This window comes from Strix aluco, chromosome 10, assembly GCF_031877795.1.
Source record: "Strix aluco isolate bStrAlu1 chromosome 10, bStrAlu1.hap1, whole genome shotgun sequence".
NCBI classification, from domain to species: domain Eukaryota; kingdom Metazoa; phylum Chordata; class Aves; order Strigiformes; family Strigidae; genus Strix; species Strix aluco.
In genome coordinates this window covers 17,920,539-17,934,886 of record NC_133940.1, presented here as the reverse complement: position 1 = coordinate 17,934,886, position 14,348 = coordinate 17,920,539, and the positions used below count along the sequence as shown (strand labels likewise).

The window sequence follows — 14,348 nt, the reverse complement described above, 5'->3', positions numbered from 1 at the left end:
TGTGCAAAACTCGATAGCAGTTATGGGGTCCTGAGGTGTGAGACAGGACTTGCCCAAGAGAGGAGTTGGTGCTGGAAAGCTATCTCCGCTGGGACAGCAGCCAGTGACAGCAAACTCCCCATCCTGGGGAGGAAAGCAAGCTGGTCACCCTTCTGGTGAAACAGCCCAAATTCCAGGAACGAGGCCCTACAGGGAGTCAGCCCTGGAGACATCCCTTCCCATCACCCTGTCGCTCGCTGCCCTGGCTGGGCTGCTGCCAGTGGTGCTCTGGGATTCCCCACTGCATCCTGACATGCTCCAGCCTCTTTGCTTTCTCTCCCTGGTTGTTTTGCAATCCTTCCTGCCCAAGGTCTGTGCTCTGGCAGCGCTTGACCTGCTGCAAAGAGCTGGTGGCAGGCAGCCAGGCTGCTCTGCTCGGCTTCCCAGAACCCTCACCCTGCTCAGCCCCTGCTCCTTGCAGTGAGGGGTGCTCAGAGGAGCCCACCTGGGGAGACTGGGTAGGGAGAGGAGCTGTACCCTCCTTCCTGGCAGCTACCCATCATGGTGCAGCAGCTGAAAGTCAGTTCGGTTCACCCCAAAGAGATAAAGAAATGGCAAGCCCTGGGGCACCGGTGTCCAGGCGTGAGGGTGAGAGGATGGTGAAGGGGCAAGACCAGACTGGAGCAGCGTGAGGAGCAGCAAGCGAGATGCTTCCTCTGCAAAACTCCCCGCTCCCAGCTGGGAGGTGACGGCAGCAGTGCCAGGGCTGCCGGGGCTGCCAGCCCGCTGCTCGGAGGCACTGGAGCAGCGCCTGGGCGATTGCGATAGACTGGAAGGGGACCCGTGAACATGTCCAGATAGACCCATGCTGAGTCACAGCTGGGAGGCCCCACAGCTTCCCCCTCCCCGCCTGCAGGTCCCAGAGCACACCCCATGGCTCCTCCCCGCTTCAAAAGGAAGGAAAGGGCAAGCCCCAGCCCTCCGCGGGGCGCGAGCACAACCGAGGTGCTTGAACCACCAGCCCTCTGAAAGCCTCCCCTGTTGGAGCTCTGCAAAGAACGGATCAACTCACCACAGCAGTGAGCAGCCTGCAGTCCCTCCCCACGCTGCCAGGATGGAGAGTCGGCAGCACAACGCCACCAAGGAGCCTGAGATCGAGCTGTTTGTGAAGGTGGGTCTCAGGGGGGATGGTTGCTCTTTGGCAGTTCCCCGCAGGCTCATCCTCACCAGGGTCCAGCTGGGCGTAGGCAGTGGAAATTCGTGGGTGTCTTCATGTTTTGGGAGGCTGGAGATGGGTACCAAGTTTGGGAGCGCTGGCCATGAAGGCTGGCTAAGTGGGTGCCCAGAGGAGGGGACCAGGCACGCGGTGGTGCAGGGACTGGTGGGGTGTCACACCCAACATCCTCAAAGATGCCCTGGTCTTGTGGTGGTCGTGTACCCCGGGGAATGGGGCTGCTGGCAGCTGGTGTAAGGAAGGAGCAGGCACACACGTACCTCTTGAAACACAGATAAGACAAGCCGCAGCCTGGGAACAGCAAGCGGGAGGGCTGAGAGCAGCCACTTCAGCTTCTCCTGCGAGCCAGGGTTGCGAAACAGAGAGCGGATGGCTTGGGGAGCCAGCGTGGGTTCCCACATGTGGGCGGGATGGGGCGGCTTTGCAGAGCAGCCCGGGGGGATTATTCACTGGAAGGTTTTTTTTTTTTTTCCCCTGTTAAGCAATTTTCCAAACACTTCCCCTGGAATATTTTAACACTTGAGTTCAAATTATCTGCAGCAGACATGTGGGGTGTAGAAAGAGAGAAGCTGTAGCTGGTGGCTGGTAACTGTGTGTGCCAGCAGCGATGCCGGTGGGGCCCCAGGACATGCTGTCAAGTGGCCAGGGGGAGCAATGCCTCTGAACTTTTAAGGGCAATTTCCCCACAGCTTCTCAGCCCTGTGGGCTTTGCTCCCTCTCCTCCTAGGGCAGCTTGGTTGCCCAGAAGGACGGTGGTGCTCGGCCAGAGGCACCAGCTTCTCTGGCACAGGCACCCAGCAGTGCTGGGCATCGCATGGTGCCTTGCTTGGGACGCAGTTGGAAATATGTGTTGGAAAGGATTATTTGAACCTTTGCGGGAGGCATCTCCCCCATCCCCTTGACAAAACTGTGACTACAGTGGTGCTTGCTAGGCACCGAGCTTGGCTGAGCTGAATCCAGACAAGTGTATTTTCTTGGTGAAAGTAATTCAGGTCTTGAATTCTCTTCTTTGCACTGCTTTTTCCCTGGGATGGCTGGGGAGAAGAGGAAAATGATACATGAAGTGACTGCAATGGTGGCAGCATGTTCAAGGGGGTTTTCAGAAGGAAGGGAAACAGAAAACAAAGCAGCAGCATCGCCAGGACTTCCCCTACGCCTTAATTTAGCACACAAAAACCCCTGCTGGTTTGTCTGTTAACACACAAATTGATGCTGCGCATCCTTCTTCTACCATTCAGGACCCAGTTTTACTGAAGTCACAGCAGCTCCTGGCTGCAGACGGCACTCTCCCATGCCATTGGCACTTCGCACCTCTTCTGGGCTGGGGTTTGCCCTGATATATGTTTGCCGTGGCTGCTGGTGTAACCCACGATAGCTGTAAATCACGGGGGAAACTGGTGCTCCCACAAGTGCCTACCGGCACCCTGCCCTGGCCTGGCTTTCACTCTGGTAAATGCTTCAGTGAACTTGGCAAGGACAGGGAGGGTATGAAGCAGCTCCCACATCACCTTTGGGTTGGGGTGGATCATCCCCAGAGGCCTGGCAATTTCTTACCTTGTTGTGGTCCTGGTGAGAGCATCGTCCCACTGACTGTGGGGGCTCTCCCTCCCTGGGAGGATGCTCTGCCTCTCAGCCCCACGAGGCATTTAACTACCCCCAAGACTGCTTCCCAGCTTTCAGGGTGGCTGTAGAAACCATGGGCAGGTCCCAGTGGGTGTTGAGCACTTAGCAGTGCCCCAAGCACCCAGAGCTGCTCCCTCCTCCCACTGTGTTTCAAACTGTTTCACGGAGGGGGAAACCACAGGAACTGCTAAGTAACTTTGAGGTTTTTAATGCCTCATGCAGCCTTGTGAGGCCTCAAAGAGTTGGGGCTAAAAACCTGCACCTTCCTGGAGATGCTGGGCTAGCCTACACTGGGTTTATCCATCATCTGGAGGGAAAAAGAAAGAGAAAAGTCAGTTTGGGGGGACTGTGGGCTCTGCACCCCTGCCCTGGTCCCTGCTGCAGCCTGGGGAGAACAGGGAAAGAGGCTCTCTTCAGAGAGGGAAGTGAAGAGTGATGACTTCCCTGCCATGCTGCTTGGCTTTTGCTGGGGAGGGAGGGTGTGTGACTACGAGTCCCCCCTAGCCCCTTTCACCTGAGATCCCCTGACTCCTGGGGGGCTCTCCCCATGGCCACGTGGGTGCAAGCAAGGCCACGCCAGAACCCGGTGTCCCCCTGGCAGCGCCCAAACACTGGTGGAGTTGCCCTCCGCTTCCTTTGATTTGGCTCTGAGCATCCTAGCATGGACCTGGATTAATTTTTTTTATTGCAAAGGCCATCCTGATTATCAATTCACTCTGGTTCAAAATTCCCCACGTCTCTATTTTTAAAAGACAAGGGGGAAAACCAGCCTGAGCTGCTCAGAGGCAAGAGCTACAAGACAAGCACAGAGAAGCCTGAAGCAGGCAAGCACAGGCTGAGCCCAGAGCAGCCCCAGTGAGGGACATCCCACCCACCCAACTGTCCCCTCCAGTACCACCGTTGCCCCTCGTGCAACTCCACCAGAGCCGCTCGCTGCTTTGGCTCAGCACAACAGCTCCTGTGGGGCCAACAAGATAAATTCCAATTAAGCCCCCTCACTCCCAGCCTTGTGCTGAGTGAGGAAAGCAAAGGGGAGCACAGCCGGCTGGCTGCTCTCTCCTCTTCCACCAGCAAGGACCATCTCAGGAGAGTGGGGAGGAAAGCATTGGTCCTCATGCCGGGCAGTCACAAAAGCACCTTCCGTTGGTGCTGGAGATGCTCCAAAGGGTGGCATTAGTTTTGGCTTGTAGGTGCCAGTGATGATGGAGAAGGGAAGGGGAGCAGAGATGCCCCGTTTACATGGCAGCAGGTCTCCCTCGTGACTGTTTTCTGACTCTTCCCTCCAGCTCCCTCACAGGACATCTGATACACAATTTTATCCATTACCAAAGAAGCTTTATTTGTTATAAGCTGACACAGGACTCTCCTGAGCGGCAGCTCCCCAGGAGCATTTCTTGTTAACAGTCAGCAAAAAGATTCGTGTGTGAATTCAGCTTCATTTATGGGTATATCCCAGAGAATCAGTACATTTCTCAGTTCCCATTTCCTTTCTCAGAAACATCATTTCATGACAGATGAGCACAGGAAATAATGGTTAAAAGTAATTTTCATTCCTCTGGAAGGACTAAAAAGTCTTGACATAGTGGAAAAGCAGACCATCACCTTCAGCTGACCACTCAAAGTGTCAGGGTTTTGTTTTGATCAGTTTACCATCTGCCTTAGGGTGAGTTTGAGGCTGGTGTATCTCTCCTGGAGAAGCTGAGCACTCCAAAGTCCACAGGTTTCTGGGTACCTGTAGATACAGACAGGCGACTTGTAGCACTTACCTCCAGTCCAGGCGAGCCAGGTACAGGTCTCTGCACCTTCTGCTAATGAAGCATCCTCATCCATCCTGACTTTGGGGCCCCAGTAAGGTGCAAGCGAGCTCTGGAGCTACCTCCAGCTGCCCAGCTTGGATGTTATTGCTGCTACTTGACTTCTGCACCACCAGATCCTCTCAAATCTCATCACAGTTCACACAGTTCACCAGCTGATATCAAGGCTCAGTGCAGAGCCATGGGGCATGAGTCGTCCCACTGGGGCTCATGCACTGACACAAGCCGCTCCATGGGAGCAGCATCCCTCCATGAAGGAGCTGGTGTGAGCTGTGCTGCTCCTCCCTGCAATGGCAGAACTGCCACGTGCGCCAGAGGACCATGGTTCACGTGCAGCTGAGGAATCAGTTAATTCTCTTGAAGAAGTCATTTCCTGTGAGCCATTTTAGCTCTCATACCACAGCGCAACTTCCCTCTCTGAGCAGCATCTGTGCCGGTTTTCATGCACCGAGGGGAACCTGCCCCATTTCTCTTGACCAAACTCCTGATAAGGGGTTTAAGTCCTTTTTGCAAAGGATATTTTCAGTTGCTGCATAGCAAGGGCTTCACTCTACCTGCTGCTGCTTTCCCTTGGGATTGCTGTATGGGCATTATCTGGGTAAGACCCTGATGAGGGAGCCCTGGTGGGACTCAGGCAGGTTGTCAAAGCTCCTCGCTTTCCCATGTCCCCACTGCTGTTTGACCCCACCCTGGTCATGGAGCAACCCCCTTAGTGCTGAGATACTGTGACCGTGTCCATGCAGATGGGTTGAAAGGGACTGTCTGCACATGAGTGAAGCTTTAGGAGCTGACATGTGGCTCCATTCCCCACCGATGTGGGGTGGAATGCCAGCATGAATCCACTTCTGCACAGCCCCACCACCCCCAGCCCCTTCTCTTCCCCAGGGCCAAGGAGGCTGCTTGGGTGGTTCTTGGCCATCATCAGCCCAGGGAAGTCACGCCTGGGTTTGTTAAATGAACACAAATCTGGAGGCAGACACTAACAGCACACGAAAACAAACCACTCTTTTCCTGGCAAACATGAGCACATTTCCCTTCTTGCCGCCCTCCCCAGCCTGGCCTCCCAGCCAAGTGGACCCTCCCTTCCTCCCCATCCATCAGCAGTCACCCTCCACGTCCTTCCCCTGCCTCCTTCTCCTCTTCCTCCCAGCTTTATCTCACATTTCTGGGAAAGATCCGACCCCGGGGCGTCCTGAGGATGCTCTCTGTTGCTCTCCCGTGGCAGCAGGGCCATGGCTCAGGGAGGGGATCCTACAGCTGAGCCCCTGGTGCCGGGACGGGCTCCCTACAGCGTGCAGTGCTGGGTGCCAGGCCAAGCCCACCGTGTGCCTTCCTCCTGAGACAGGCTCTGGTGGGTCTCCACCCCCAGGCATCCCCATCTGGTCTGGGTGAGCTCAGCCGATGGGTTAAATCCTTGTTTCTCTGCTTTTCTGGCAGGCTGGTCTGGATGGAGAAAACATCGGAAACTGCCCCTTCTGCCAGCGCCTCTTCATGGTGCTGTGGCTCAAAGGGGTCAAGTTCAACGTCACCACAGTGGACATGACCAGGTGAGATGGCACCATGGCTCAGCCACGTGCCAGCTCCCCCATCAGCACTTTCATCCCTCCCTCCTTCCTGCTTGCAGCCAGCGTGCCACGGTGAGAGGGACAGAGCTGATGGTCCCTGCCTGCACACTGCTCATCACGCCGTGGGGTGCAGGGGGTGGGCCAGCACAGAACTCTAACCATGTACCAACACGTGCATGGCATACAGATGCCCTGTCATGCTGGATGTGGGTGTGAGTCCAAGACACCACAGGGCAGACTGAGAGGCTGTGAGGCACTTCTCAGACACCCAACTCAGCAAAGCATGCAAGTGGAGATGGTCCCAGTCCTGTGCTCCCTCCCACACATCCACCTCAGCCTTGTCCATTCACCCTGGGGAAGCTGGCGGGTGCAGACAAGCTGCAGGCTCTGAACCCACTTATTTTCTCCACTCCAGGAAACCTGAAGAGTTGAAAGATTTAGCACCGGGCACCAACCCACCCTTCTTGCTGTTCAACAGGGAGCTGAAAACAGACTTCATTAAGATCGAGGAGTTCCTGGAGCAGACCCTGGGCCCACCCACGTAATTGCAAACTTGCTTCTTCCTCCTTTCAGGGCCTGGCTGGCACGCCGCAGCATTGCGTAGTGCTCGGCAGATTGGGAAACCGAGGCAGGGTGCTAGGAGGTGCCTGAGAGCAGCTCGGGGAGGGGGCTGGCACCCCATTCAGCACCCTGAGCCATGTTCTGCAGGGCCAGCGGTTGTGATGCCGAAGGGCTGCGTCCCTGGGAGAAGGCGGTGGGTTGGGCTGTGAGGGGACCGGGCTGGGATAGGATGGAAAACAATGGGAGGAAATGCACCGGTCCCTTGGCGCAAGCAGATCTGGGGAGGATAGGGAGAGTGCGGGGAGGTCCCTGCAGGCACGGGGACCCCCTGGGAGCTGGTGGTTTTGCAGCTGGCCGTGGCAGTTAGTGTTGAGGCAGAGGGGGAACGTTGGACCCACTTTGCCCACTCGTATCCGGTGTGCTCAGCTGAGCAAAAGCAAACGCCCTTGCTTGAGTGCAGCAGTGCAGCTGGCCCAAAGGGCTGCCGAGGCAGGGGGGCAGCCCTCCCTGAGCTCATGCAGGGCACTGCCCGCAGCCCGCCAAGCCAGCCCTCCCTGTGCCCCATGCGGCCGCAAGCCCTCCCGCTGCATGCAAAAGAGGAAGTTTCAAATGCATTCGTCATCCGCCTCTTCAGACGTGTCTGCCCTTGCAGTGCGCCCTGGGACGCATCAGCAAACAAGAGACTGTTCCTGAGGAAGTCATGGGAGCTTCTGGCTTCCCCAGACCCCTCCCGTGCCAACACGCATCCTCCGGGCTGGGACAGAGCTGCCTGCAGGCAGAGCTCTGCTCTGGGGCTCTGCTGCCACTAGTGTCCCCAAACCATAGAGCTTCTACCCTGTGATTTTCCCTTACAAACACCCAGAATAACACAGCTCCCAAGGAGGCAGCTGCAGTAATTTAAAGCATCGCTGTTCTCCCACAAGCAGCTGAATATCACCAGCATCCTCCAGTACAAAACCTGGACAGCATAGCCCGGGAGATAATGTGTCTGAGGATCATGCAGCTGAATCTCTGCCTCCATCCTTGCCTGCACTGACACAAGTGTCTCTTTAAAGGTATCCACACCTGAGCCCCAAGTACAAGGAGTCCTTTGACGTGGGGAGTGATATCTTTGCCAAGTTCTCAGCATACATCAAGAACCCACGCAAGGAAGCAAATATCAGTAAGAAATGCGGGTGGGGGCTGCAGGGCTGTGGTCTGCCATGCTGCGGGGGCAGAGATGCTTTTGTCTGTGGGCAAATCCTGCCACCAGGTTAGGGCTCCTGCTGCCTTCCCCACCAAAGCCTACTTGGCAAGTGGAGGAGTGAACAGAAAGGGTCAAGGCAGTGCCTTTGCTCAACAGCGCTAAGCTGTGTGTGCGGGCGCCTGGGAGAGCGGATCCTGGAGGGGAGCATGGGGTGATGCTGCTGGCATCCCCTGGGGGCAAAGACTCTGGCCAGGGTCCAGTGCTGTGCACGGGTGTAGCCCTGAGGGCTTTCTCCCTGTATGCAAAGCCTGGGAGAGGCCCGGCCACTCTGGCACAGCCCTGGGCTGTGCTGGGAGCCCAGGACATCAGGCTAACTGCACTTGTTTCCCGGCCCACCCAGATTTCGAGAAGGCCCTGCTGCGGGAGTTCCAGCGGTTGGATGTCTACCTAAACACTCCTCTCCCCGAGGAGATTGACCAGGACAGCATGGAGGACATCGCCGTCTCCAAGAGGAAATTCCTGGATGGAGACCACCTGACATTGGCTGATTGCAACCTTCTGCCCAAACTGCATATCATCAAGGTAAACACACTGGCTCCCAGAGCCAAGGTGGGGGCACCCACTCCAAGAGGGGGTGACATGGTGGGGTGATGCAAACAGGGGGCCGGGGGTCCCATATTTGTCCCCCTCCCCAAGCCAGAGAGAGAATCTTCCCCAGGTCTGGGAAGTCTCAGCCTCCTCCTCCTCTCCTCTCTAGATTGCAGCCAAAAAGTACCGTGACTTTGAAATCCCAGCGGACATGACGGGTGTCTGGCGCTACCTCAACAATGCCTATGCTTGTGATGAGTTCAGCCACACGTGTCCTGCAGACGAGGAGATAGAGCACACCTATGCCAGCGTCGCCAGGAAGATGACCTAACCCCACTGTGGGGTGTGCCAGCAGCACTGCCCCTGGCCGAGTCCCCCACCTCCACAGTCCTGACACAACCAAACCCTGGCTGAGGGAGGGACTGGAGGGGGTTTATGGCATCGCTACTTCCCACCTTTCAGAAATAGCACCTTGCTTCACAGCCTCCTGCAGCTCCCTCCTCCTCCTCCACTGGCTGGCTGCAGCCCCCGTGCGCCATCAGTGTGTATGGACCAGTCCCTGCATGGCTGCAGTGGCAACTGCATCCCTACTCCCCAAAAATGGATCTCATGGCATCATGGGAAAAGCTGAGTGTTAGCCTTCCACAGTGTCACTTTGGTGGAAGAGGTGAGACCTCCCCAAACAGCTGGGCTAGCCCTGCCTCCCCATCCACTGCTGGAGCTGCTCTGCTCTGCCAGCCCCATGAGGTCCCAGCCATCCCATAGGCTCGGGAAAAGGTGTCCGGGATCCCAGTGGATCACCTGGGCTGGAGCTGTTTGAATTCGCCCAGTTGCCCTGCTGCAGAACACCCTCCAGTCTGCATTTGGGCAAGCCCTCTCTTCCACCAAGGCATCCAGGCTCCATCTGAAGACACCAAAAGGCTTTGCCCCTGGTAGTTCATTGCAGTGACAAATTGTTCTCACTGTTAGAGAGTTGTAACGTGTGTCTAACTCCCCATTAGGGCATGGGGGCAGGATGATACTGGGCATGATGCCTGGCATGAAAGTGCCAGGACCTGCTGTGGGAGGGAAGGAGGGGTGCAGAAACTCATGAAGGGCTGAGGATGGAGGGCTGAGGATGAGGGCATCCCTCCCATGTGTGCCAGCACCCAGGGCCACATTCTGCTGGCTGCAAGGTCTAGCCTGGCTCCTGTGAGCTCAGGACACTGCAGGAGATGCAGTCATGTGCAGCTCCAGCTCCACCGCCCCCTCCCCAGGCGCTTGACTGGGAGATGGAGGCATGGGTTAGGGCATCTATCTGGTTTCCACACCCCAGTACCAGATAGCCTAAGAGAGCAGGCAAAAACTGCTTTGCATAGTGCTGGGTCTGTAGGAGATACATGGGCAGGTTTGGTGCTCCCAGGCTCAGTGTTGCGCCTTCCTGTCCAGTGTTGCTGATGCAAGAGGAGTCAAAGCTGCTCTGTACAGCCATGACATCCCATCCTCCCCCATCTGATACCTTCAGCTCCCCCAAGGGTTTCTGCCAGTGGCTGTGAATTCAGCCAGCCTTCCCCAGCCAGCCCCATGGGCAAAAAAAATACTGTACAGTGAGTGTGGTGGGTCCTGCAGGGACATGGTGACGGCAGACCCCCTCTCCAGCCCTCACTGCCACTTCCCTCTTTGCACTAAAAGGTGTGTTTCTCACAAGCCTGCCTCTGATAGCACTGGGTTTGGGGACTGGTTTTGTTATTAATGGGTTTTGGTTTGTTTGGGTTTTTTAAACAAAGAACAGCAATAAACTATATTTTAATATGCCTTGTTTGTGTACTGTCAGTGCATGGGCCAAGGCCACTGGGAGGGTGCTGCAGGGGGTGGAGGAGGCTTCCCTGTGGTGGAAACCCTTCTGAGATGTGAGTGAAGCTGTAGCCCCCAGCCTCTGCCGCCCTGGGTCACTGGGATGCACATGGCAAGCCCTGCCCTGTCTGCAGGAGAGATGTCCCCTCCCCATGGCACATGCGCTGTGACCTGCCCACATCACGCAGGGAGGGTGCAGGACCTGCACAGTGTGGGGATGGAGTAACCACAAGAAGCTGCTTGGGTGCGAGGGGTTTATTCGGCTCCTGCTTGCAGCCAGCATGTCCCTGACAGGCCACGGTGGCAGCTCTGCCTTGCCGTGGGTCCTGGAGGTCCACTGGTATGGGAGAAACACTGTCTTGCACCCTGGAGCCTCATGGGACTCCCCCCTACCCCACAACACCTCTCCTCTGCTGCAGACCCTCTCCCCTTTTCCCCACAAGGGAGTGGAGACCTTTCAAAGCTCTGTGCAAACCAGCCCACAGTGAGGTGTGGGGTCATGCGTGGATGGGTTTGCAAGAGGGCACCGGGATAGCGGTGGCAGAGAGTGGGCTGGCAGGCAGGCGTCAGGCAGAGCTCCTCCTGTACCCTTCATTTGGTGACACAGTATTTCCAGAAACAAGCTGGGAGAAAAAGGAAAAGACACCTATGAGAGGGGCTGCAGCAGTGCTCGGCTACAGCCAAAAAGTTTAAAGGAAGGGAGATGTCCATCTCTTCTTCCAGGCTCTCCTTCAGCTTTGAAGTCAGTTCTACGAGCACAACCTGGGAGCTGAATGCCTTAGTCCACATCATGGGCACCCTCTACCCCAAACCTTCATCCTATGTCATGAGCATCCTCCATCCTAACCACAAGCACCCTTCACCCCAAGTCATGAGCATCCTCGACCCCAAGCCCAGTCCCTGATTGCCATGGCCTCTGCATGGACCTGGTCAGGGCACAGGACCTGTTGGGAGCTGGGTACTCACCTCTCTTGCCGGGTTGTTGAGGGGCCCGGTCTGTCTGGGTAAATCCCTGGCTCTGGAGCTCACCCACTGCCACCATCTTCCAGAGGACTGCATCAAGGTCTTCCACCTGCCATGGCACAGCAGCCCCATCATGTGTGTGTAGTGCCCATCTGGCAAAACCAGCCCCCAGCCCCTTTCCCCTCACTGCTGGACCAGGGAGGGAAGTAGTTTTGGCACCCAAGCAGGACTGCTTCAGTCCTCATTTACTGGCCATCAGGGATGGGGTTTGCTGGGACCTCATAGGGAGCCCCCTGCCCAGCAGCATCTCCCTGGGCCACCCAACCCTAGGCCAGAGAGGCACTCCCACTCACCAAGCGGTCGGGGACATCCTCCTGGAGAGTGCTTTTATTTTCTGAAAAAAGAAAAAAAATATGAAATGCCATGAGCATGCAGGGGCTATGTGTCCAGCGTGGCAGGGCAGGAGCCAAGGGAAGATATGTCAGAAGGAGAGGGGATACAGCACCATCGTCTCCTTCTCTCCATGCTCGCCTGGGGACACGTAACCTGCAGCACTCCTACATCCTGGAAGCAACTCTTCACCTTTTCAAGAGCATCCTAGTGCCTGCTTCCCTCCATGGGTTCTCCCACACCAGCCCCATCCTTGGGTCCAGTTTACCTTGAGCTCTGGGACTCACCCTTGCCATGAGCTGCTTTCTGGTCATGGCTCACTCCTTTCCCCAGTGCAGACAGAGCCTGGTTCAGGTTCTTGGATGGCTGGAGTCCTGCTAGAAGCTTGCTATCAGCCGTGAAGTCAACTGCACCATCAGCCAGGTTAAAATCTGTTGGCATAAGGTCTGGATTGAATGAGAAGACAGTGGCAAGGACAAAGCAGCTCATTTGGGGTGTACTTGTTCCTTGGGCAGTGGGACAGAGACCCTGAGCATGGTCTACAGATCCTGAGAGTGACAGGCAGGTTGTTTGAGGGGGACTAGTGTTCATCTCCTCATCTGGCCATGTGTGCCAGCCTGGACTAGGAGTCAAAATGCTGGCCATGGCACTGCAGGTGTGGCCTCAGTAGTGCTGAGCAGAGGGGAAGGATTCTCTCCCTCAACCTGCAGGGATGCTCCTCCTAATGTAGCCCAGGACACCGCTGGCCGCCTTGCTGCAAGGGCACATTGCCATCTCATGGTCAACTTGGTGTTTACCAGGACAGCCCTGGCATGTCCTGGCGCCTGGGGTTGTTCCTCCCCGGAGGCAGGACTCGGCATTTCTCCTTGCTGAACTGCACAAGGTCCCTCTCAGACCATGTCTCCAGTCTGTCCAGGTTCCTCAGGATGACAGCATGACCTTCTGGTGCTATCAGCCACTCCTCTCAGTTTGCATCAACTACAAACTTGCTGAGGGTGCCCTCTGTCCCATGGTCCAGGTCATTAATGAAGATGTTAAACAGAAATGTCCCCAGTACTGACCCTCAGGATGCACCATTAGTGACTGGCCTCCAACTGGACTTTGTGCCACAGATCACAGCCCTCCATTCAGCCAGTTTTCAACCCACACCCCTGTCCACTTATCTAACCTGGACTTTGTCATCTTGTCTATGAGGATGCTATGGGATACAGTGCCAAAAGCTGAAGCAAACAACATCCGCTGCCTGGCGTTGCCTTCGGCATGACTGCAACAGACAGGTGGAGGAAGTCCCCATTAGTCACCAGGGTTCCTCCTGCCACAAAAGACCCTTCTGGGGGCAGCTCAGCAGCCCTTAGCCAGGCTACTGCACTGGTGGGAGCTGCAAAGGATTAAGTCCAGACCCCTGTTATCCCAGGTAACATCTCAGGTAAGTGCAAGTAGAAATCTTGCCCGGGTAAGTCTGTCCCATGGCCTGTCTGTGTTGCTCTGAGGAAAGGGATAGTCTAAGGTCACCACAAAAACAAACATTAGGCACATGGCTACGACTAAGGCAACAAACCGCTTGTGGTCTGACTGTGTTTAACTGGAAACCAGCTGGTGTGTCAGGGGCTTTCCAGCATCTCACCATTCAAGCTGTCCCTCCTCCAGTCTTTGCCTGTGCACAGGCCCCAGGAAGCTCACACCAAGTGCTGGGAGCTGAGCAATTCCAAGCACTTGGCCTTGTATTTCCTTTGCCTCATACATGCAGTCAAGCTACTAAAGCTCTGGAAGTCCCCATGAGTCAGCCAAGCGACAAGAGGAGCCCTGTGCATGCTCGTTCCCAGAAGCACCAGGCAGCGTGACGTGCTGGGGCTGCTTGCAGGGGCTGCACAAACAGATCACGGGGCTGAGGTCATGCTCTCCTTCAGGGCTCAAGAGTCAAGGCCAAGTCACTTTTTCTTGAGCATCAGGAAGCCCAGAGTGTCTAAACTGGTGCTCACCTGACTGGTCGGTACTAGTACATATGGACCAGGACCACAGGGTGGATGTGACTGAGTGTCACCAGCCCCCAAACTGGCAGATGCTGGCTCTGCTGCCTGCGGTCCCCTGGGGCACTGGTCTGCATGCAGTGACACATGGCAGGGAACCACACTGAAGCAAAGCCCCTGGCACATGGTGCAGTTGGCTGGCGTCACAGCGCCAGGTCTCGTGGCTGTTGGGGAGGCTTGTACCAGCCCTGTGACCATGAGCAGTGTTCGCCCCATCCCAGACCATCCTAGGCCACCCAGCATGCACCGCTTGCTCCGCACGTGAGCTGCAACTCCCTCATCTCCATTTAGGGTGTCAGAAGAATATTGAGTTTAGAGGGATGCTTTGTTTGTATGCCTCAGGCTGGCTGATTCCCAGGGCAACATTATGTGTCATCCCAGAGTACCTGGACACGTCACCCAAACTCTGCTGTCTGCAGATCACAACAGCCAAAGCAGTCCCTTGGGTACAGGATGGTCTCTTGTCCAACCTGGTCACACTGAGAATGTGCTTAATCCTGCTGAATGTACTCTACCCCTAACAATACTGGGGAAAACCCTCCCCAGGCTGGAAGGTCTTCCTGCCCAAAGAGAAATAGCAAGAAG

The 14,348-nt window shown here is 56.2% G+C and overlaps 1 protein-coding gene across 1 annotated transcript; it reads left to right on the top strand.

Annotated features, from left to right (window-relative positions):
- The first annotated feature begins 937 nt into the window (after positions 1-937).
- Positions 938-10,344, top strand: LOC141927992 (chloride intracellular channel protein 2-like). The gene is made up of 6 exons (XM_074835521.1): positions 938-1,150; positions 6,088-6,197; positions 6,631-6,756; positions 7,832-7,938; positions 8,363-8,544; positions 8,720-10,344. Exons 1-6 carry the CDS (start codon positions 1,094-1,096, stop codon positions 8,879-8,881), a joined length of 744 nt encoding a protein of 247 aa, XP_074691622.1. The 5' UTR covers positions 938-1,093; the 3' UTR covers positions 8,882-10,344.
- The last annotated feature ends 4,004 nt before the right edge of the window (positions 10,345-14,348 follow it).

What these genes read in the sequence shown, in the direction of transcription:
- LOC141927992 (XM_074835521.1), top strand. Translation starts at nt 1,094, where the DNA reads ATGGAGAGTCGGCAGCACAACGCCACCAAGGAGCCTGAGATCGAGCTG. An exon ending in CAGACCCTGGGCCCACCCAC is followed by an intron (nt 6,757 to 7,831) that starts GTAATTGCAAAC and finishes GTCTCTTTAAAG; the next exon opens with GTATCCACACCTGAGCCCCA. An exon ending in ACGCAAGGAAGCAAATATCA is followed by an intron (nt 7,939 to 8,362) that starts GTAAGAAATGCG and finishes CGGCCCACCCAG; the next exon opens with ATTTCGAGAAGGCCCTGCTG.